At 42.2% G+C, this 25,741-nt stretch overlaps 1 protein-coding gene across 4 annotated transcripts in view; it reads left to right on the top strand.

Annotated features, from left to right (window-relative positions):
* Window positions 1-25,741, top strand: part of LOC126354246 (potassium voltage-gated channel protein Shab) — a 1,056,422-nt gene that overhangs the window by 723,163 nt on the left and 307,518 nt on the right. For all 4 annotated transcript variants that reach the window (XM_050003752.1, XM_050003751.1, XM_050003748.1 and 1 more), the window contains 2 exons: window positions 6,665-6,807; window positions 15,271-15,763. In XM_050003752.1, the coding sequence (XP_049859709.1) occupies window positions 6,665-6,807; window positions 15,271-15,763 (636 nt within the window). The remainder of the gene's footprint in view (window positions 1-6,664; window positions 6,808-15,270; window positions 15,764-25,741) is intronic.

Genomic DNA, 25,741 nt, shown 5'->3' with positions numbered 1-25,741 from the left:
GCATTTCCCAGTACGCAGGACTCCTGCAGGGCTCTGTTCTTCACGATTCCGTAAGCGCTGTCGCTACTAGTTTGTAAGTAAAAGTCGCAATGCTCACCTGGTCCTGGCCGAAACACAACATTAATAACAGTCTCTTATTAGCCGACAGCCTCCTGTCACTTAGAAACGTAAGCACTTCTGCGACAGGCCTCTGCCCATACACGTTACACCGATCCTATCTGGCCTCTTACCTCCCTTAGTGATGGCGAAATGTGTGATCTGAAAGTGATCCGCAGCCCCTTGGAGCTAGTGGCTCGACCCGTCTGTGCACTTTGAGGCTTTGTTCACATGCACTCTATGAGACTCAACTACACTTTGAAGTAATCTTCCAGAAGAAGAGATTAGAATGGAATTTTTTAGTAGTGAGGTATTGTAATCATTGAGGTTGACTTTATTAGTAGTCATACATTCATTTCTCGACATAGAGTACTTTAGATTAGATGAGTTTATCAATTTAAGGAATTCGATTACGATGCATGGCAGTTACATAAAAATTATCACGCACCGCATCTTGTTCACTCCCGTCTCAAAAAGTTGAAGTTTCCACGTTCCTGGTTAATTGCATTTTCCATCTACTGGAAAACGTGGTAGTAGTTTCTGCTGAGGATCGTATTGGGCAATCCTAACTAGTATGTGACTGATAATAGCGAAGGGATGTGATCAGTTCTTTTATGAGGAATTAGTAAGCAATTTATTCTGTGGTACGCATCATCTCTCAACATAGTTGATGAATGTGAATGTGGAATGGGACGTAGTGAGTGCCAGGGTGTAGGTAAAGGCCACGTACACTCATCAGCAGGTGGATTGGAGATAGTCGCGATTGGCAGCGCCCTTATCACATGAGGAGGTTGTTATCGGACTTATTACTGGCGGTGGGTTTAACAGTCAAGCAAGAAGAGTGGAATATCATGAGTGCGGCAAGATCATAGGTACTCGATTGATGAGATATCTGAGGTCGTTCGCGCTGCGGACTTTACATGTACCACCTCGTCAGGGGAGTACTGCGAAAGCTTCGATTCGGGGAAACACTCCGCAATATCATGTGCAACAATTTATTCGTCACAGAGATTGGCGTTTACTACTGTGGACTGTACCTCGCTCTAGAAGAACGAAGGAGCAACAAATCATTCCCCAGTTGAGTGCTGGATAAGAACAAATGGCTAGTAATCTCACCATCCCTAGTCACCCTTTAGCTTCATGGTAATTAAAACGATATCTCACTCATACTTCTGCATACCGCACTATTCAAAGACTTTACCTTCAGCTCATGAAACCCGCCACTGGATGCTAGAAGAGTGGACAACTGCCGCCTAGAATTCACCGTTGGCATGGAACTAGTAGGTCGAAAACAGTAGGAAGCGATGAGTGGTGCTTTTCCACCGTGTACCGTTCATGTATGTGCTGGGGGTACTTACTTGTGGATGAAGTTTATACGCACTGCAGCCGGCCGCGGTGACCGAGCGGCTCTAGGCGCTTCAGTCCACAACCACGCTGCTGCTGCGGTCGCCGGGTCGAATCCTGTCTCGGACATGGATGTGTGTGATATCCTTAGGTTAGTTAGGTTTAAGTAGTTCTAAGTCTAGGGGATTGATGACCTCACATGTTAAGTCCCATAGTGCTCAGAGCCATTTGCACTATTGTACGCACTGCAATCGTCTCACACCAGTAAGCGGCCCACGAACGTACTTTCCGAGCAAGTGCAGTCGTTCGTTCGCTTGCACAACTGCTCAGTGGGAACCCGTGCTTCCAGCGAGACGATGTTCCTCTGGCCACTAACCAGTTGTGTCAGAGAGCCTAGAGAAACGATCTCTGGATATGAGCATGCTTCTGTGATTGCGCAGGTCAGTTTACCTGTACTTTATTACGTACAACTCAGACGCTATCAAGTAAAGTGTTCGCTCCTGGGACACAACTCTGACCAACATCCGTGAGTTGTATGCTGAGTTTGAGCAGTCGTAGATATCTCTCCAGTGCTTCTCAATCTCGTGGAGTCCACTCAACGGTGGTTTGCCTCTACCACTCGTAGGTTTCTTTCATTCTAAAACTTACCGATTGTAGCTTGCAAAAGTTCCCTATGGAACCCACGACATTCATTGCAGAGAAACAAGAGTTATGGTTCCTGTCGTCAACAGAGAGGAAGAGCCCACGTGAACAGACCCTGATCTTGTACACATCTATGTGTTACACATATTGCGACATAACTTTACCATAAGGAATATATAATGGTCATTAACAAACAAGATGACAGGTTGCTAGAAGGAATTACTATGAATTACACAACTAACTGTGAAGGACAAAGAGTAGCAGTTTATTTTGACCAAGTCGGCGTCCTTAGCATAATGGCATTCCAACGTGTGGATGTACATGCGGATCGACATCTGTTAGATGTTTAAAAAAAATGGTTCAAATTGCTCTGAGCACTATAGGACTTAACAGTCCCCTAGAACTTAGAACTAATTAAACCTAACTAACCTAAGGACATCACATACATCCATGCCCGAGGCAGGATTCGAACCTGCTACCGTAGCGGTCGCAAGGCTCCGAAATGCGCGCCTAGAACCGCGAGACCACCGCGGCCAGCTTCAGATGTTTCGTTCATCTCCCAACGGCCAACCACAAAACCTCATTCACCGAATTTCTGAGTCTTTGTTTTCAATCCTTACAGTTTCTCAAGACTATCATCTAAAATCCATCATCACTCTGCACAAAAGCGCAATGTTGTACGGACGTTGGCACATCATACAAGAACTTTATAAGACGTCGTTAACATGCCCCACGAGCTGATCCACCTAGACGAGCTCTTCCGGAACGAACAACTCAAACAAGTATCACAATAACACCACCGACGACGAGTAGGTAAATAAGTTTGTTTATTTTGCGCTGTCGGACAGGTCAGGCGATTTACTGAAAAGACACAAAATCAAATCTATCTTTAGGCCTCTAATAAACATTCGAGAATTGTTAAAGATGCCACAGATCTCAGAACACCTTGGATCTTCAAGATACCTTGCTGGAGTGTCCAGACGTACGTCGGACAAACGGTGCGTACTGTAGAGCAAAGCAAGAAGGAGCATCCGGAGTTTTATCGCCTGTGCTACTCCGAAAAATTCGCTTTAGCTAAGCATGCTCAACGGATCAAATATGACGAAGATTCTGTCGTGGCTCGCGCTAACGGATTCTGGAACTTTGTAATCAAAGTATCATCGAAATAAAAATCACCGATAACATCCTTAACAGAGACGGCGGCCTGCAACGAAGCGGCCTAGGATGCAGTGATCGCGAGATTGAAGCGGGCGCATAGAAAGCCTCGTCTACATATGCACATATATGGCAATGCCGTGAGCACCAGTGACGTCACATGCGGCATATAGTGTACGTAAAAGCGTGCCAGTAGCCCATCGGCAGTCATACCACTTGACAATGACCAACGCGCCATCCTACCAGTCGACAATGAAATCTCGTATCGGCAAAGTGCAGATGAAGCCAGATGTAATTGTTGTTTACCATTAAATTGCTTGGCCGGAAACTCGTGCCATTTTAATTGCTTGAAGAGGCTGGAAACCCTAGAACATTTTCTTTATGTAAGTTTTTCCATTGCTATCCTTAATTTTCAGTTCCTTTGTCGTTCAGTGAGAATAACTTTGGTGCTACTAACAACCCATGGATGGTCCCTGGCATCATGAACTATTGTGCTACCTACATATCTAGTTATCGTATGGTCAACTATTCTACTAAACTTGTCCGACAGTTCCGTTACATATTCCTGACCAGAGCTAAATATTTCAGGTTTTTACCTCGAGATAATTTTGCCACTGTTATTCCATATTCCTGTACTGCCACTCTTAGCCTCCATGTTTTTCTTCACAAATTGATAACGTCTTTATGAATGGACTTCTCTAATGACTGACTGTGTGATACGAGTTAAAAGTTTCACTGGACCAGAATTTGACCCCAGATGTTTGCTAGTTGAGGGAGTTGTGTCATCAGTTGCGATACCTGTGGCGCTGAGCACTATGGGACTTAACATCTGAGGTCATCAGTCCCCTAGAACTTAGAACTACTTAAACCTAACTAATCTAAGGACATCACACACATCCATGCCCAAGGCAGGATTCGAACCTGCGACCGTAGCGGTTGCGCGGTTCCAAACAGAAGCGCCTAGAGCCGCTCGGCCACTCCGGCCGGCTGCGATACCTGTATACACCTCCTATAGGCTTCTCCACGCTCCTCCTAAATTATATTACTCTTTTGAAGAAGTAAATAATGACACTGAAAAAAGTAATATCGTTCTAGCTGAATAACATGTAACTACTCGATGGATAGAAACGTTTCGATTCTCAACCAACAGAAAAATTCTCACCCATTTGCTTCAAATTACTTGTTGAAAATCATCTTTCGTTACGGTCAACTGTTTATGAAATATGCGATAAGACTACGTCACGTGGACTCACTCATGCTAGGTTCTGTTCTCGACCAACCAACTCGTACCAAAGACTTGGTTAAGGTGCGTGTGGTACATGTGTTCTCAAAACGCGCCATCCTACCAGTCGACAATGAAATCTCGTATCGGCAAAGTGCAGATGAAGCCAGATGTAATTGTTGTTTACCATTAAATTACTGTTGTAGATACAAATTTCTCTAGTTCAGTGGTAACATTTTATCATGCCGGTGAGCCCATAATAATGAAATACTTTCTTAACCAAAGAGTGACTGCTAGCAAAGTCCGTGATACAGACTGCGTAAACACAGGCAGGCTATGGAGAGAGAAAAGGGCTTATTACGCAGACGACATGGTTTCCTTAGAAGTTGTGGTTCTGTGTGTGTATGTGTGTGTGTGTGTGTGTGTGTGTGTGTGAGAGAGAGAGAGAGAGAGAGAGAGAGAGAGAGAGAAAGAGAGAAAGAGATGTCACAAAATCGCTGTCTGTCGATCTCTCTGTCGATCATACGTGATGTATGTGTTGAAAAGAAATGGAATGAAACTGAGAAGAAGTACGATTTAGGAATTTATCAAAGCATACCACGCCTTGACTAAAAGTGTTCATCATTTGTATCTGACAGTCACTCATTTTAATCGAATCTTAAACTGATGATACAAATATATTCTACGGTTTAAGAGGGTATCTCCACATATTCTACAAATTATACTCTTATTGCTGTTACGCACAACGATCTATAGAGTCCAACATTTCCGTGATTGGACGTGGAATCTATGCGTTCTCTCTCTCTCTCTTTTTAATTTTTGTTTGTTTGTTTGTTTTTGTGTGAGTATTACCCTACGTTCACATATTACGTTCTTACTCATGTACATTATACATGCTGTCTCCGCTCCCTGTCTTCCAGATAGTGGAACTGACATTCACTTTGTCACGCCATATTGGACAATTCTCACGTGTTAAATTCCTCCAGTAACGAAAGTTAAACATTTCCTAGTTATAGTGATTCTTATGTAATATTTAATATTTACAGCTTGCCAACCTTCAAATCGTGTTTAGTTACAGAACAACTGGCAATAATTTGACGGCTTCCCTTCGGTTATGAAGTAAATGGTTAAACATATTCACAGCTTACAAGTAGTGACGTTATTTCTGTATATATGGAATTAATTTTAGTCTATTTTTATAGAGATAAAATAATTTACTCTCAGCAGAAAGGTAAGTAAACACCATTTTTATTCTCGTCTAGATTAAATGGTTAGTATTTTAACATGACATACAGACTGATATTACGGTCATTAGCAAATAACTTACATGCATTCGTAGTCATACATGTATGATAACGAAGTTCAAGAACCCTACAGACTACATTTTGATTCAGTGGAGATGAAAAGCACTGCACCTTAAAATGTGTCTGAATCTTCAACCCCCCCCCCCCCCCTTATCCCCAATAAACGCAACATATTATTGAAGTACCAATCCAACCCAGCCCTCGTTCTTTCTACTGCTAATTTTAATTGCTGCAATTCAATCCGCTGATAACAGTTTTACGATGGATATGGACGTCTGGTGGTTGCCTCATGATATGTTCCTACAAATGTCTTCATGGAATCACTGTCCCGAATAAGGTGTCTTATTATTTCAATTATTTTAATATATCTGACATTAATAAATGTCCTTCTCTGGGTATATTTCTTGTTAGTTTGAAATGTTTCTCTTAACAGTGATTGGTTATAAACAGTCTTTAGTTTTTAACGACGCGTTTCGCCTTATTTAGGCATCTTCAGGTTATCTTTTCTAGATGGACGCGAGAGGCACCAACATGTGCATAACACGTTCCCGTTCACAAGAGCAAGTAACAGAATAAGATGGCGGCTCAGGTAGTAAGCTTACTAAAATTGCAACCAAGACTGTTTATAAGCAATGCTGTTAAGCACTGGTTTGCTGTATGCCACATATGGATTGGAAGAATTTCTTAACGGTGAGCTCTAATTGTAATTAACCTCAGCTTTTAATGTTAAATAATTCTGTAATAACTAAATCTAAAAATTTGATGGAAGAGTTTTTTGTACGTCTTGCTTCACCCAAATAAAGATAAGCATTCTGATTCTCTTTCTAAGTTAGCTACTATGCTGAAAAATGGATTTATCTCTGCTACTGTTGTGTAGCTCATAATACTGGTGTGCCATTAGGTGCGGTATGGGCCATTCGGATCGCCCCCACCGCCCCCGCCGCCCCCGATGCCGCCTCCGGTGCCACCGCCTCCGCAGCTCCTTGGCCGTGCGCACTCACGGTCCATGTCTTCGTTACCCCCCGAACCTTTCATGATTATGCGGTAAGAAATCTTCTAACCTCATAAATAATATGAGCAGACTTTAGTGACCATTGCTATCAACACCTGTTTCATCATCTTGTTATAGATATGGACATATAATGCTGATTCTTTAATTATAGAAGCAGTAGAGCCAGTCGACTACAAGAGCGAGTCGAGAAGACATATCACTACATATTAAATGGAAGAGGTCAACACTACACATTTCGGTTATCTATTAAGTCATGTCTGGTTATGTATTGCGACTATAGTTATTTTAGGTTATGAACTTTACTAATGCTTTGTAAAGAATTCTCTGACCGCCATTAATAATTCATGCACACTTCAAAACATAATTGGATTGAAGCAAATATTGCAATTGTATTCATGCTTAATGTAAATCTTCGAAGTGAGCGCTCTCTTCTCATCAATTTTACACTGCTTTACACTCTATTAATTTTTCTATAGAGGGGGGCGGGCTATACATAGACTCCCTTTATATCTTAATCTTCAATATATTATCTTAATGTAGTTCATTTTGAGGAAACGAGCTGACGGCTAATCCAACTATACGTCATTAATCCGTTCCACATAAAATATTGATTTCTTCGACGAAGTACAACGAAAAGTTTCAAGTCATAGTGCGTACTGGTCGTAGAACGTTCTATTGTCGAATTCCAATTAGACCTGGACGAAGGTAACGTTTACGTCTCAGAATATGAAGGAAAGAAACATGATTTCCAATCCTGCTTCAAGGTCTTCAAGTGCCCACTGTTTAGAGAATTTTGGCTATGAACGTGGTAGTTTAGTTTTTGTCCACCGACGACCGGAAGACGCTCTGAGATGAAACCCAAAATTAACCTTTTCCATTTACTGAGTTAAAAGATTCATCTTCATCCACATCAAGGTCCGGTCAGTTATTTTACCTTCAAGCGTGAGCAGGAGAATTGTATATGACTCAGAATGACTGATGACAAAGCCTGTTTAATCAATTTTTCTCTTGATGTATTTTCAATTTTGAGCACTCTTCGTTTATCCTCAGCATTTCACTTCGGAGCCTGATTAGTCCCGGAGATTCTAAGTATGCAGTTGGGCCACACGTCAAAGACGTTAATTATTTCATTCTGGCCACAGTGAATGTACCTCCTTCCGTACGAGTACGAATAGCGATAGCTACGCATGTGCATATTCAGTGCACCTTATTTCAAATGAGCTTTCACATTCCGCATTATCGTTTGCCCTTAGGAATGTCATTTTCTCAACTTTTCAGTTCCACCATCTTCCGTAAGTATTGTGGCCTCAATTATGTCCGACTTCCTGATAACTAAAAACAACGACATCATAACATAGTCTGTAAGAAAGGGTTAGTCGAGTGGAGCCAAGTCTTGAAACTGGCAACACCGGCAAGTTGGTGCGTTGCTTAAGTCGGAACCGGTGAACTTGGTAGAAAAATCAAAATCGCAGATGTACTAGAATTGACAGATATGTAAATACATCCACTCCTGTGAAACTTAAAGACCATTATTACAAATTATCAATTGCAACAGGTACACTGTGCCATTGGCGTCCATATGTAAGAGGGGTGTAGTACGAATTTGTTTAGTATTTGCACAACAGGGTAAATATAGACCAAATGGAGAAATGCGCCAATGCTTGTATTCCCACTGTACCTAACTGTGTAACTGTCGAAACTATCAAGTCTGTAGAGAGTGAGTTTACAGAACGGTATTCCAGTTTGTGTGTTCACACCTATTGGACTCCATGCAATAAAGGCTGACTTTAAAGGCTTACAGAAGATACCTGTGCTCTAATTTTAGTATGGGAAATTCGTGTATTTTGCCAGGTGTAGTTGCGAGTCCTTAACCACTAATAACAATAATTATAAACATCTTATACATAGTTTTGATTCCTCAGCAGTAGCCAACGACGGATCGATTTCCACTCCCTCCCACCATTTATAAATGTTCCATCAATAATATAAATACGTCAAATATGACACATGCTGATTTGGGAATAAAGAATAGAAGCCCTTCCACATCAGTATCGCTATTCGATAATTTGTATTACCAATTATCAGTCCTACATGCCCGGAAGGTGTCGGTTTTGACCACACATCAGTCTGTCTTAGTATCTGTATAACTGAAAGTCCCAAATATATTACATGATTAACCAGTAAAGCAAAATGTAATCAATTTGGAGCGTGATGTCTGTGATCCGCAGTTAGAGATTTGTTAACATATGCGGCTAATGTTTGATTGTATGCCTTCTGTGTGATACCAAACATCGACATAGAGAGATTACGTAGCTGCTTACATGACATCTGGTACTTATGTCTTCCTGTTTAATCTGGAGTGAAATCTTCCTCCGCTCCAATTACTGCCCCTGATGGCTGACCAGAAAGTCTTTTTTTTTCGAATGGTTGGTTCCTATGATTGCTGTGTGGCAGTGAAGAACCACAGAGAGCGTCTCAGATCAGTTAACGTAGACTTAAAATGTAGTTTCGCGAGGTAACATAGTAGATGAATCCCGCATACGGTGCGTATAATTATTGACGTATATAGATACGAAACGAGGGTCGCTATGATTTCGGCTATCTATTTTCGACTACTTTTCAAGGTCACACAAGCACCTAACTACTCCATCTGAAATACATGCTTGACAATCACAAGTAGGAAACTTCTAAGGATTTTTAGGCAGGTTAAAGAATAAGACAAGCAAATATTCTCATAAAGATACATTATTAAGATCTACATATACATTCACACACAGAAAACAACCCTTTCCTTAGGTTTGTCTGGTGTGGTTTTAATAACATCCAGTTCAAATTTAAATCAACGTTGGAACCTTCTAATTCTTTGTATCCAGTACCTTTTACAAATACAAAGAGAGCATATTCTGAAATTGTAATACATTTCTATTTTTCCCCTGTAAAATATGTTTTATGGCTTTAACAGTTACTTCCCTTATTTCCTGCAAATCTTCTAACCGAGAGCGTTTGGTGGGTTTAATTTTACCTGTTGTTTCGTAGATAATACTATTGTTGCAACTCTTTACATCGTAGTAGGTGCAAATTACTAGCTCTTCTGCTACACACTGTTGCAGAACTTGCATGTAGATCTTAAGATTTACAACTTTTGCAACTGAGTATCCATGAAATGTAGTTATTCAGTTGGAGTCCGCCCCATTGGCTGAGTGGTCAGCTAGTCTGGCTGACATGCAGTGGGCCCGAGTTCTACTCCCGGCCAGATCGGAGATTTGTCCCTAATGGACTGAGTGTTGTGTTTGTGTTGTCCTCATCATGATATCATCATCGTCGAAACGCAAGTCGCCTATTGTGGCGTCAACTGGAAAGTCTTGCAGCTCATCAGCCGAATTTCCTCGAGTGGGGCTCTCGATCATCAATACCATACGATGATTTCATTTCATTCCGTTGGTTTTCAGCTCTGCAAACGGCTTCTCTGTTTCTAAGTGTACGATGTCCAACCACCACATTCAGATACAATGTAACCACTTTCTTTGAGCTAATTCATGTGGGAACAGAGGTTTATAAGAACATTTTCCATATAACCTATAAAATAGTAAACATTTTCACTTCGTTTTCGGCCAGGACTCTGACACGTGACCAGTCTCCAGTGCTGTTTACTGTAAATGCAAATATTTTATATTTCCCAGTCACAGCCAGATTTTCGCATACACTGTGTTCAAAGCAATTTCTAAACATTTCCCGCACATCTGCAAAAGCTTCTTCTTTCTCCAGTATCAGTTTTCCAGTAGCGCCATATGAAAGAAATTGGCACAGAGTTGAGTGGAGTAGTTTGTAAATACTGTTTTTCAGCGTTTATAACACTTAAACAGCCTTTCACGGGGTCAAATATACGATCCATTCTATACCTAGCTGTAAGATTCTATTGTAGCGTAAACTGGTAAGTATCCTTTCATTTGCTAAGCTCCTAGTTCTATACGAAGGAATATAAGGAGAAAAATAAACTCGCTTATTTGGCCATTGTCCACTTACCTCGAGTTGTTTTACTACGAGTGTAGTGCAATTTTTAAGAAACTCCTCGTTTGAATTCCGAGTGCTGTGGTATTCTCTCACGAAACATACGAGCTGGAAAGTTCTGGCTGCACGTAACAGAGGATAGCAGTGCGTGTACGTGCCAGCGGTGTAGCTGACTGATATGCAAAAGGCTGCAAAGCGATTCGTCAGTACTGCTTCCGCATAATAACGACCTCACGGAAGCTGAATCGCAAAACATAACATGCTTGTGCATCTATCAGACAGCGATACTGACATGGACGTCCGCCTGCTTAGTTGAGTGGCTGACGCGTTTACCTACTATGCAGCAGGTCCGGGTTCGATTCCCAGCCGGTTTGGAGATTTTCTTCGTTCGTGGACTGTGTGTTGTGTTGTCCTCATCAGACTTTCATGATTACCGACACGCAAATCGTCCAATGTGACGTCACCTGAAATCAGACTTGTAACTCAGCGGCCGTACTTTCCCAGATGGGGCTTCCCGGCCATCATTGCCACACGATCAGTTCATTTCACTGACAGAGATGGTTCTCTACTCGTCATTTCCAAATCAGCATCTGACGTATTTATTTTAATAAATGCGCATTCGTTAATGGCGAGAAGAGGGAGTGGAAATCAGTCTGTCGTTGGATGTTGCCATACAATCAAGATTATGTGAAATATGTTTATTATTATTATTATTAACTATTATGCACACACAAACCATACTTGGCAGAAATCGCCACCTTCTCATTCCGAAATTAAAACTGAATTTACGCGGTAAGTATTGGCTTTAGCAATTAGTGCGACTTACTTGGCAGGTGCGAGCGGGCGGAACGTCCTCTCGCGTCCGTTGCCTGCCAGATGCTGCAATACCGCGAAAAACGAGTTTTAACTGCGTCCCTTCCACAAACTGGACGTACATGCACTTTTTTTTTTAAGATGAAGCGTCGGACATCGCAGAAATCCCAGTTCAGGAAACATCACAATCTGACTGCAGCAGCACGAATTCTGATTGCTGTCTTCGTTCTCAGAAACTAAACAAAAAAGATTCCGCGGGGTGCCAATGCGAGTCGTATATGCAGGACGTGACAGGCTCGATTTGAGTGGCGGTGGAGACTTGATACGGGCAAGACCGACTAGTGACTGCAGCACCGCCACCTGCTTTTAGTGCTCGCCTCACACTGCTGCTTCCATACCAGTTGCATATCTTAATTTCACAAGGTTAGGCCAGCAAGTTGTTATAACATAACGCAAAATTTCTGTCGTCAACTTCGTTAAGGATTTACAATATTCATTACACCTTGTTACCACCTGAAGCTTTCTCTCTCTCTCTCTCTCTCTCTCTCTCTCTCTCTCTCTCTCTCTCTTTCTTCCTATCTTGCTTAGAATTCCCGTAGAGTGTCGATACTAACATTTATTTATGGCCCAACATGCAGGTCTGATCGTGTTCGTATAGTAAATGCTTGCTTCAAAATAGGCCATGTACCTGACACGTCATAGACATACGGTTCTTGAAGACTCATACGTCTAAAATATTGGTTGTAGGATTTTCATGGCCGCAAGCCCCTAGGCGTTTAGTGTACCTCTAACGATATGTAACTTGGGTTGCACCATGTCCTCAGTACATTGCATTACACTGGAGCTAAGTGAATTCGAATGTGTAGAACTTTATATATATGTATGTGTGTGTGTGTGTGTGTGTGCAATTGTGTAAAACTTGAGTGGTGGTCATGTCTTAATGCTCAGAGACAATGCATCGACTCTTTGGTTGTTAGTAAAACTATCTTTCTTTGTGCTGGAGGCAGTTCCCTAATCTTGTTAAAAGCAGTCATGCAATTACGCCAAAGAGATTTACCTTAACGTCAGGCATGTAATTCTACCAATTCTTCTTTTGGTCAATTCCACCACATTTCATGGCTGGTCACACTCGAAAAGGGTGACATGTCGACATGCTAATGTCATTTTTGGTGCACACCTAGAGTGAATATCTTAAGCAAATACCCATAATTTAATCGTCTCATTCATCAGAGAACATAGACCTGAAGTGGAGAGCAAATTGCCTAAGAGCGGTGAAGACCTACAGCTACTGACTGAGAGTAATAGCGCATGGTTTATAAATAATTCAGATCGTTTGGTTACTTTTGACTACAAGCTATGTTGTTACGTTGTCATTTGCTCTTTTTCGTGTACTGTTTGGACGAAGATCTACACTTAATGTCAGGCAGCTAATTACTTACGTTGCACTCATTTTTTTTTCTGCAAAAATGGATGGACTTTTCCCAGTAAGTAGACACACACACATACACACACACACACATACACACACACACACACACACACACACACACACACACACACACACAGACGCACATACACACACACCCATCCGCATAAAGTGCTCAATTGTGTTGACTGGCACTCCTGTATTCTGATGAATCTTATGAGTTTTCTTTACCAGTTTCCATATCTTTTGTCCTGCCAGTTTACCAGCTCTACAGCCACTCTTAATAGTTTCTAGATTTGACACCATTCGACTAACACTTGTAGACTATGTTATGACGTCATTATCTTTATACTGATCAAGTAACTTACCGCAGAGTATGTACGAGCGGTGTTTGTATGTTGTATGTGTGTATACGTGGTATGAATGGAACATGGGGGAAATAACTACAATTTTTTGTCTCTATTTACATTTATAAATTTATTTACATATATACCGGTACATTTATTTGCGATCATTGGGTTGTAGCACAGTATTTTGTAAAAATCTGTCATCTGTAAACCTTTAAATTCACCCTATATTGCAACATTCCCAACAGTTGTGAAGACATTCGTCGGGATACCATCCGTCAACACAGCCTCTACGGACTCGATAGGTTCTAGTGATACAGACATAGATAAGTATGTCCTGCTCACATATGGACGCCAGTGGCACAATGTAGCTGTTATGCTTGAGCCGGCCGGGGTGGCCAAGCGGTTCTAGGCGCTACAGTCTGGAGCCGCGCGACCGTTACGGTCGCAGGTTCGAATCCTGCCTCGGGCATGGGTGTGTGTGATGTCCTTAGGTTAGTTAGGTTTAAGTAGTTCTAAGTTCTAGGGGACTGATGACCTCAGAAGTTAAGTCCCATAGTGCTCAGAGCCATTTGGTACGCTTGATAACACATAGTACAACAGGTCTTAAAGTTTCACAGGAATTGATGTAACAAATTGCCAATTTTACCAATTCCCAGATTTTGCGCCACTCAGCTACCACTTTTTAGAGACTATGCTATGACGCCTTCATTTTTTAATAGTGTCGAGGTATCTTACTGCAACCTATGTCCAGTGCCTTTGCAGATTTGACGTTCTATCAAATTGCAATTTCTTGTACCAATTTGCCTGTTGTTGACCAAGTCCTACCAATTTCTGTATCTGGTGCCACTCGACTAACATTTTGCAAACTACGCCACTACGTGATTAGTTTTACCCTGTCAAACTATCTTGACCCGCAGTTTTCTTACGCTGCTTCTGCCTGCAGCGACTGATCCTCTCGCTACAGAGCATAGGCCTCGCACGTAGAACAACTCCGCATCATTTATATTTAAATAGGTACTTCTGGGCACTAAATTAAGTCTGGACGTTAACATGACATTACCCAGATGTGTGTCACATGCGAGTCACCGACGTCACACCGATATGATGTATGTGTGTAGCATGTGTGACGTCGTCAGATCGTTCGGACACTTTTTAACAAAAAATAATAATTTCTTATAAAAAATTTCGAGTACTGGGTAAAATGGTGAGAATATCGAGCGAAAGTAGTGGGGGCCCCGTCATCCTCGAAGTAGAGATAATTGTGACACCTTCATGATCGAATTAAAGTCGCTTGGCAGGACTTGGGCGCCGTTGAGAGACAGCATTACGACGTCGACGGATGCGAGTGGGGGGGGGGGGGGGGCGAAGCCGAGATGCAGTTAGAGGGTGGCCTTCACACGGCAATGACGCGACAATGTCGGGATCCCGAGAATGGCCTTGGTGCAGTTAATCTAGTTCTGTCCTTGCGTCCCTACTTGTTTTAACACATGAGTACACCAGGGAATAACGTCCACGGTGCTTGAGGGAGCTGTTGAGAATCGAAACCGAAGGGGTAGACAGGTTGGAATATATCCAACAAATACTTGACCCTGAGGTAAAGAGGTTGGCACAACAGATGAATTCATGGTGGTTTACATCAAATCAAGCAGAAGTTCGATTTAAAAAACTGAAAAGTAAATTAGGGACCTTAATGTGATTCTCTACTAAAATTTAACGAAAGAAGGCGAAGAAGAACGCCAGTTTTTGTTGTTTTCATTGTCACATGATTACGAAAGCTAGTGAATTTGTCCTGCCCTATAATTTCTGTTCTTCTTAATTATGTTTACTAGTGCCTCGAAGCAGGTACATTTAGTAACAGAGGGCGTACGTGCCGTATAAGTCGGAGTCGGTGCCCGCAGGTCGAAGGCGCTGAACCGGAGGGTGTGCATCAACGTGGGCGGCGTGAAGCACGAGGTGCTGTGGCGGACGCTGGAGCGCCTACCGCACACGCGCCTCGGCCGCCTGCGCGACTGCAACACGCACGAGGCCATCTCCGAGCTCTGCGACGACTACTCGCTCGTCGACAACGAGTACTTCTTCGACCGCCACCCCAAGTCCTTCAGCTCCATCCTCAACTTCTACCGCACGGGGAAGCTGCACCTCGTCGACGAGATGTGCGTCCTGGCGTTCAGCGACGACCTCGAGTACTGGGGCGTCGACGAGCTGTACCTCGAGTCGTGCTGCCAGCACAAGTACCACCAGCGCAAGGAGCACGTGCACGAGGAGATGCGGAAGGAGGCCGAGTCGCTGCGGCAGCGCGAGGAGGAGGAGTTCGGTGAGGGCAAGTGCGCGCAGTACCAGAAGTTCCTGTGGGACCTGCTCGAGAAGCCCACCACGTCCATCGCCGCCAGGGTGAGTCGGGCAGCGCGCTGCCGCGCCTCCACGCCGCTCCACCACACCGGGGTTCTCACGATAACTGGAGCTTCTCTTGGCTGCAACACTGTACAACACGCTCTCGCGTACACTTTCATAACACGACAGATACACACATTTTCTGTGAGTATCTCCTGCTTCACACGACTCTATATTGCCATATAAACCCTGTCTGCAAACACATTACTGCATCAATACGTCACTCAGTCGTTCTTTAGACGTACGGTGGTCTATAGGGCTCATACCACCTTCTTTCATTTGTTCATACCACATCACTTCGCTAGTACATAAAACAAGATTAGTGGTTCACACGACCCAGCAGACGTTTATTAGATGAAACCAACTCCCGATAAAGCCAAAATTTTTTTGAGTATTTATTATTGCGAGGAATCGTATATCTTGTGACACGCGTATTATTCCTCAAGAAGGCTACAAATGCTCTATAGATTTTTCATGTAGAGTTATCTAATCCCCTGAAAAATCAGCACATCTTTTTTTTGCGGTCTTTATTTTTTTAATCATATAAGTCGGTATTTTAAAGAGAGTTTTTTTCAATAGGATCTTGTTTATCTCCACTAGGATTTATTTTTGCCACCAAGTACCTGATACCATTACCAGCTAAACCAAGTTCAAAAGGAAAGCGTGTACAACTATTTTTGTTTCAGTTGTCAGAAATTTCTATTAAACGTCATCGTCAATGACGTTTATTCTTCAGCTAACTGAAGTTAATTCGTCCACCATTACAAAAAAGTGTCAATGTAACAAGGGACATGATTCCTTGATAAGAGTATAAATGAGAGAATAGATCGAGAAGAACTACTTGAATTTAATAAATACGAAGGAAATAAGTTGTACGTCAAATGGAAAAAAAATTCCATTCTAGTGTTAATTTAGGAGGGAAACAAAAATACCTGCGTGACGGTTTTCATTTGTTTCAGACATGAGCTCTATCATCCGTCTATTTGGGGCGGATACTGACGAGCTGGATCTTGAGCTAAACACGCTCGTTCTGTTAACTAAGCGTGTTATACTTAATTTTGTAACAGGTAATACAAGTGCGAAAAATAAACATATCCTATCCTCTATTACAAATCCAAACGGAAACCTTCGAACATTACCTTATTTTCACATTAGAGATGAAGTCACATATAAGGAAAGTTATGTATAGCTATGACGCTCCATATTATTACAAGTAAAGGGAGCGTATTTTCTGCTGTCTTTGCCTATCAAAATTAAAATTAAACGTATTCGTGATGTTAACTTCACATAACACTCAAATTAACTAAAACAGCCATGTTAGAAAACAAGGAGCAACGTCTCTAGCGCTACGTCGTCATATCGTCGGAATTATCAGTTCTAAAATCAAAATGCCACCCTGGTGAGAAGTTCCAATGAAGTGTACTTTACCTGACGGTATAGCCGAAAGTACAGATATTAGAGGAAAGTTTGGTGTTCAGAAAAAAATCGAGCATTCACATCGGAACAGTTATACCAATAACTACTGAAACTGAAAACAAGATATCAAGCTATAAACCAATGGGTATTAATGAAATAATCTGATGCAACGAGAAACTTTCCTCAACATCAGGAAATCATGCCAAACGAGCAACTAAGTAAAAGACACTTTAATAAAAGCTGTTGCTACAACATGATGGCATTTATAGGTTTTTACTCTATCAAGCTGCACTTGTGATGGGTGTATGAAGAAGGTAACATACAGAAATTCTTGTAAAGACGTTTTATGTGCTTCATAAAGTAACGCTGGTGAGGGGAAGGTAAAAAGGTGCGCAATAGTTTCAGTGCAAACTCGGAAATGCGGTTCGCACAATATGCTGACACACTACAGCAGTAAGGACACCAGTAGCTGCCTCTCGAATTTCCTGGTACATCCATAAACGTGGTCTACCTATTTGTGGCGAGAACGGAGAACACCAAGGAGACATGGACTGTAGCAAGCCTGCTGTTATTGTCTACATGCCATTGAAAATCATGGGCGATCTTAACTGTTTTGAGTTGCGAGCATTCACAAGAGTCACCACTAAATGAGGAAAACACAAATTCTCAATCGTTCCTTACGTTCCAGACGCTTCCGAGGCGTATTTCGGCCACACAGAGATCGCCTAGATGTTGCAACGTATCTGCTGTGCATTAAGTCTTCTCTGTACGACAAATTCCGCTTCTTTCCTTGTCTACCGATTAGCAGATGTGCAGCTAGGGAAGTGGTTAAGACTTTGGACTCGTATTCGAGAGAAATAGTTCCCACCTATCTTTATGACCCTGATCTAGGTTTTCAGTAGATTCGCATACTTAGTACAGACGAATCCTGCATCTTCTGTTTCGACAAATTAATATTCTCACCCAAAAGATTTTTAATTCGGTCTGTCGTTAAAAAGACACTGATAGGATATTACACCTGCATCATAATACCAAAAAAATCAACAGTTAGACAGGGAAAATGGCGATGTCGATTGCTCGTTGTTATCCGCACAGCCAGTGTGGAAAAAAAAGAAACGGCTGCGAAATTCAGTACTCAGTTCCTTCGTATGTTTTCTGCTAAAATGCAGTACTGTGTTCTCCTTACAGGTTCAAATAGTCTTGTGATAGTGCTGCTCGCGTTAGGTATTAGCTGCGGACATAATTTTGCATCTTATAAGCAAAATCAGAAAAGAATAGATAGTACGACGAAAGCTAATCGTAACAACTACGTTAGGGGCCATAATTGTCGTCCACAGAGCAACCGGCAACGGCGGATACAGCAACGGAGGCTGCCAAGTATATTCTCTCACTGGTTGTTATGGTTGTCAGTCACTTTTGTTATTCTGATCCGCGTAGAGAATGTCATCTTTCCACTTAATCTCAGCTGAAAATTCATGCACGGCCATTTGCTGTGATAAAGTTGATTGCGAACTCACTATAATTACAACACTTTACTTGCATAAGGTACTTTTCTCGGTCTGTGGTCATGCATGTCAGCTCGTTATTCACAGTTTCCAATGAGTGACGACATTCACTAATCGACCGTCCGATGTGGCATTTTAGGATAACTGTATTAATGTCCCCAGCTTACCTCCGGATTTAGGTTTTACATGTTTTTTTCTAAATGTCTTACGTAGAATATCAGGATATTACCTACCCCATCCTAGTCAAATACGGCAATGCGTTCCGTCTCTAATATCGTCCTGCTGGACGAGACGGAAAATCTTGAATTTCTTTCCTTTCCATTGATGGTGACTGAAAGATTACCTGACCAAAACGAGCATCGTAACAGATTTATTGATAATTAAAAACGAAATCCATAATAGCTCAGTGGCTATGGTCGAAAAATTCACAGTTCATTGACCTTTCAGCTTTTCTATGGCCAACATATTCTGAGGTGACAAAAGTCATGGGATACCTCGTAATATCGTGTGGCATACACTTCTGCCCGGCGTAGTGGAGCAATTCTACGGGCAAAGTACTCAACAAGTCCTTGGAAGTCCCTTGCAGAAATACTGAGCCTCGCTGCCTCTATAGCCGTCCGAAATTGAGAAAGTATTGTGGGTGCACGATTTTGTGCATGAACTGACCTCTTGAGTGTATCCTAAATGTTCTATGCGATTCGTGTAGGGCGATCTCGGTGGCCAAATCAGGCCCTCGACTTCTTCAAACCAGTCAGGTACAGTTGTGTTCCTGCGAAACGGCGCAATGTCATGCATAATAGATCAAAATGGTTCAAATGGCTCTGAGCACAATAGGACTTAACATCTGAAGTTATCAGTCCCCTAGAACTTAGAACTACTTAAACCTAACTAACCTAAGCACATCACACACATCCGTGCCCGAGGCAGGATTCGAGCCTGCAACTGTAGCAGTCGCGCAGTTCCGGACTGAAGCGGCTAGAACCGCTCGGCCACCGCGGCCGGCCATAATAGGTCCATCGTTGTTAGGGAACGTGACGTCCATAAATGAAAATGGTCTCCAAGTAGCTGAAATCCAGAGGACCTTGTCCATTTCACGTAAACACAGCCTACACCATTATGAAACCACCACCTGCCTGCACAGTGCTTTGTTGATAAATTGGGTCCGCGGCTTTGTGAGGCCTGCGCCACTCTTGAAATCTTCCACGAGACCTTAGCAACCGAAATCGGGACTCACCTCATCACGCCACTGTTTTCCAGTCGTCGTGGGCCGAACCGACATGGCCGCGCGCGCAGCAAATGCGCTGCCTGCTGCCTTCGCCACACTGTCCTAACGGATACGCTCGTCGTACGTCCCACATTGATTTCTGCGATTGATTCACGCAGTGTTGGTTGTCTGTTGGCACTGACAACTCTACGCAAACGCCTCTACTCTCGGTCGTCAAGTGAACGCCACTGGCCACTATGTTGTCCATGGCGAGACGTAATGCCTGAAATCTGATATTCTCGGCACACTCTTGATACTGTCGACCTCGGGATATAGAATTCCCTAACGATTCCGAAGTGAAATGTCCTATAGGTCTAGCTCCAGCTACCATTCCGCGTTCTAAGTCTGTTAATTCTTGTCGTGCGGCCACAGTAATGTTGGACATCTTTTCACATGAATCACCTGAGTACAAATGAGAGTTCCGCTAACGCACTGCCCTTTTGTATCTTGTGTACGCGGCATTACCTCCTTCTGTATGTGTGCATATCTCTATCCCACGACTTCTGTCACCTCAGTGTATCTGAGACGATCCACACGATTCTCAGAGTGAATCTAGACAGCAGATTCTTGAAACTTCTGCATAAGTGAAGATGTCCATCTGAAATTTACGAAACAAGTTCGAAAAACACGTCTTCTTCTTGCAAAATGAACAAGCGGCTTTGTTCATTTGCTCCGTTAACGTCCTGGCTGCCAGTACAGGGGCTGCTGCGGCGAAGCCAGAAAACAGCAGCCCAGCGACGCGTCGACGCTAACCGCTGCGAGCGTAATCCTCGCCCATCCAATTAGAACAGTAGCCGCGCAATTCAGCGGCGGCGCCAGGGCGGCGGCAGAACTCATCTAATGCGCTCCGCACAAGCCGCTGCCGGATTACTCTTCGTCCTCGGCCTAGCTGACGAGTTACGTGCTGTCAGGCTGCCGAAAGATACGTGAGCGATGGTATACACACTGCCCGCAACTTCCATTTTCGCCTCACTGTGCTCCAGTTTCTTTTCCTGCTCTCACGCTTCCCTCTACTTTTTTCTGAACGGCGACAGTGAATTCAGGCTGTGCACTTCCTAGCGTTTTCCCTCTATATCTCTTAGAGGGACTCACACGGAACCAGCGAAATAACGGAAAAGCCACAGAAAGCTACTTCAGTCTCATTATCAGGTTATGCGCATTTTAAGTGAATAAGGGTGCACCGTAAGGTTAACACTAATTTGTCTGCGTATGCTTCAGGTCAGTGTCCCCTTGTCCATTATTTTTCCAGAGAAGAGGTTTCATTTCTTCAGAACAGTTCTCGAAGGTCTGGAAAATACCCGTCTACGATTTCTATATTCTCTTCATTTGATTCAAAAATTTTCCAGTCGCAAATTTCTCTTGATGTGAGACGTAAGCTGAATTCAGAGTGTGCTGCACATGCTGAAAATGATAAATCTTCCACTTCAAAACACTTAGCTTTTCTGTTTTCAGAGGCCGTTTACATGCCAGTGGCTAATGATTAAAAATATTTCACTAATGGTTAAAAACATTTTTTCGTGAAATCCATCCTTTTATACAATTGCTCTTTCATTCAAAATGTTCAGACGACGTGCATGATATCCATTCGTTACAATTTCCCTTACTGTAAGAAGACCAGCACGAAGAAACCTCGTCCGCAGCTCGTGGTCGTGCGGTAGCGTTCTCGCTTTCCACGCCCGGATTCCCGGGTTCGATTCCCGGCGGGGTCAGGGATTTTCTCTGTCTCGTGATGACTGGGTGTTGTGTGATCTCCTTAGGTTAGTTAGGTTTAAGTAGTTCTAAGTTCTAGGGGACTGATGATCATAGATGTTAAGTCCCATAGTGCTCAGAGCCATTTGAACCATTTGAAGAAACCTCTCTGCATCCCAAAACAATGCTTGTAATTATTAGAGAAAATGAAAAAGACTTTCCTGTTTTTTACACAGTGTCACATTGCGCTGATTATTGTTCTTTTTCTTGCTTCCGGTGGTGGACTAGGTCCGACGCAGAGTAAGCTATCGGGGCACAAAACTAGTTAGTCCTTTGATATGAGACACTAATCTTTCTCATTCTCAATCCATCGCAGGTTGTTCTTACTAGAACCATTTCAAAACAGGATGTTGGCTAAATCTATGGATCTGTGCTAGTGTTTTAAAGTACATTTGTATATTTCATTTGCATATTTCATTTGCATAGTGGGAAATTGAAAACTAGAAGATGAGCAAGGTAAGATAATTTCTTATCACTCCCTTTACTTTAAAAATCATAACGAAAAGTTTTACATAGATAAAGCAAGAAAAGGCCAAAGGAACACATATTAGCCGGATATAACTGCACCACTTTCGTATTGCTGATGTAATTCCAGTGATTGCCACTACTGCAGCTGAACAAGTCAAAAGCAGACCTCAAAATAATTTATAAAAAGACTCATCGAAGAGCAAAACTGAACGGACGGAAAAGTACAAATGCCCTGGAGTGCTTTTGATAGACCAAATAGGATTTTAAAAACTAAGTTTGCGTTCTGACGGAAACTGAAAGTTTGCAGTTAGTATGTACTTCATCAGTCCAAAAAGTTTGGGACTGGATTAATAAAAAGTAAAGAAACGTTAATATAGTGTTTAAATGTCTGAGGTATTTTACAGACACCCTCCAATTGATTTCATGCAATTATGTGTGAAACTGTCATAAAAGTCCATCTTTGGGATATTGGGCAACTCGCCCGTTACAATGGCTCTCTTCTTTAAAGAATTGTGGAGAATGCCTTGACACTTCATTCAGAGATATTGCTCCGTTGCCGTCTCAGACACACCAGCGTTGACACACTACAGCCGCACGTCCACTAATTGACACAATCTTCTCACATGTGAACGGTTGACAGCACATCTGTTGTTTACAGTTGTTAGTTCTAGGTGCCACCGTATTTACTGAGCTGACGTCTTTGATATGTTAGGTGTAAAATAGGTCACGGAAAATTTCATATCGATGGTAGTAAATACGAAAACCATTCAAAAACTGGAGATAAGCAGCGAGCAGGGAAGTAATATATGTTGGTAATACGTAGGACAGACTTGAAAACAACCAAATAGATGAGGTAGCAGACTGGAGTGGATGACGTAATTGTGATTGTAATGAAAGTGAAATAGAAGTGGGAATATGTAGCCTGGCGAATGGAAGCGTAGAACAGCCAAGAAAGTACTTTTGTTGGATTTCAGGAGATTAGGAATAGTAAGACGGTGACCTAATTAGAGGTGAGAAGATGACAGCAAATAATTACGGGAACAGTATGGATGCATGGTGCTGGACACCGTAAAGCATTATAGAATTCACTTGGTGATAAACCATCTAAATCTCATATTCGATTATAGCGCGGTATTCGAAGGAAACAAAGGTTAAAGTTTAATGTCCAGTCGACAACGAAGCACTTAGAGCTTAAGCTCGGGTTCGGGAAGAAAGATGGCGATGGAAATCGGACGTCCCCTTTTCAGAGGAACTGGTTCAAATGGTTCAAATAACTTTGAGCACTATGGGACTTAACATCTTAGGTCATCAGTCCCCTAGAACATAGAACTACTTAAACCTAACTAACCTAAGGACATCACACACAGCCATGACCGAGGCAGGATTCGAACCTGCCACCGTAGCAGTCCCGCGGTTCCGGACTGCAGCGCCTAGAACCGTACGACCACCGCGGCTGGCTTAGAGGAACTACCCCGACATTTATTGACTTAGGGAAATCACATAAAACCTAAATATCGTCAATCTGCAGAATGCGAGTGCAGTGTGCACCACCTCGCTAGGTGAAGTTATGAGTAGGTGTGTAATACTGTGTCCCTCTTCCCCAGTTGTGCTAAACAGAGTAGCTCGACTGTGTAAGCCAATATTAGATCGAAATATCGGAGAAACAGTGTTTGGATAAAGGCCTACAAGATGTTAACTGACTAAAACACTCTTACGTATAGCGCCTGCATATGACGGATACTACATCTGCTTTCTTTTAAGCGAACATATTCAACATTCTATAGACACCTTATGAAAGGAAATTCATTTGCTCCATATCCGAGGTGTAATTGCAATACCTTCTGAAATACCTTGTTTGAAGGTATTCTATTTTATTTAAACAGCACATAAATCTTCTGCACAGCAGCAACATTCGTGTAACTTGTTTAGCAAGAGTATTACATCGCTGGACACGATCAACATAGGACAAAAGCCTGCTCAGCAAAGATAAATCTGATTTCGGGTCCTGGTACAGCACACAGTTTTAACGTGACACAAAAGCTCACTCTTGTTTATGAAAACTGAAAACTTTCCGCAGTAAGTATAGGCCTACTTATAATTTTCTGGGGCGCCGATGATAATTAGAGAACGTCATATTCGGTGGAAAAATGATTTTTCCATACTTCCACATATAATACAGGCTTCAACGAATAGCACCAATACTGCTCCTGGATGTTTCCATATCTCATCCACACCTTCTCCACTAAGTAAACTTTCGGAAATCAGCGAAGATTGCGGCCTGTGCCTGGCTCATTTCACTGTTTTCCTATGGGTAATTCCAAACACGCATACACGCATCTCTCGTGCCTTTCTTGAGCACTTTCGTAAGTAATAATTGGTAATACAAACTAACAGTGAGCCACCAGTTCAGAAAAGTTGAATGATTTGTTTCGCCTTCTGTTTATTTATTCTGTGACCCATCTAGTCTTTGTCTCAACTACTTAAACTTAATTGTTGATTCGTGTTATCTTTAGTATTCATTACAAATTTCAAACCGATTACAAAATAAAAACGCTGTACAAGTGTCAGTATAAAAGGGTTAAGAATACAGCTGCTTGGGTTTACGGGTGACATAGCTGTGATAGCTCCACATGAAATAAGTCTGCTAAGACTCGTAGAAGTTATGAATATAGTAGAAAAATTCTGAATACGAATTAAAATCCATGGAGAAGAAATTAAAACTTTGAGGTACGCCGATGACATTGTAATTCAGTCAGAGACAGCGAAAGACCTGGAAGAGCAGCTGTACGAAATGGATAGTGCCTTGAAAGGAGGATATAAGATGAACACCAACAAAAGCAAAACGAGGATAATGGAATGTAGTCAAATTAAATCAGATGATACTGAGAGTATTAGACTAGGAAATGAGACGCTTAAAGTAGTAAATGAGATTTCCAATTTGGGGAGCAAAATAACTAATGATGGTCGAAGTAGAGAGGATATAAAATGTAGACTGGAAATGGCAAGGAAAGCGTTTCTGAAGAAGAGAAATTTGGTAACATCGAGTATAGATTTAAGTGTCAGGAAGTCTTTTCTGAAAGTATTTGTATTGAGTGTAGCCATGTATGGAAGTGAAACGTGGACGATGAATAGTTTAGACAAAAAAAGAATAGAAGTTTTCCAAATGTGGTGCTACAGAAGTATGTTGAATATTACATGGGTAGATCACATAACTAATAAGGAAGTACTGAACAGAATTGGGGAGAAGAGAAATTTGTGGCACAACCTGACTAGAAGGAGGGATCGGTTGGTAGGACATATTCTGAGGCATCAAAGGATCGGCAATTTAGTATTGGAGGTCAGCGTGGAGGGTAAAAATCGTGGAGGGAGACAAAGAGATGAATACACAAACAGATTCATAAGGATGTAGGTTGCAGTAGGTACTGGGAGATGAAGAAGCTTGTACAGGATAGAGCAGCATGGAGAGTTGCATCAAACCAGTCTCTGTACTGAAGACCACAACAATAACAACATCAAACAATGAGTACAAAATGGATATTATCTCAAAAAGGTGTAAATTCTCGTGTGCTCCGAAGA

The sequence above is a fragment of the Schistocerca gregaria genome, chromosome 3 (genome assembly GCF_023897955.1).
Source record: "Schistocerca gregaria isolate iqSchGreg1 chromosome 3, iqSchGreg1.2, whole genome shotgun sequence".
Taxonomy (NCBI): Eukaryota; Metazoa; Arthropoda; class Insecta; order Orthoptera; family Acrididae; genus Schistocerca; species Schistocerca gregaria.
The sequence above is the reverse complement of the archived record's forward strand: the minus strand, read 5'-3'. Positions and strand labels throughout refer to the sequence as shown.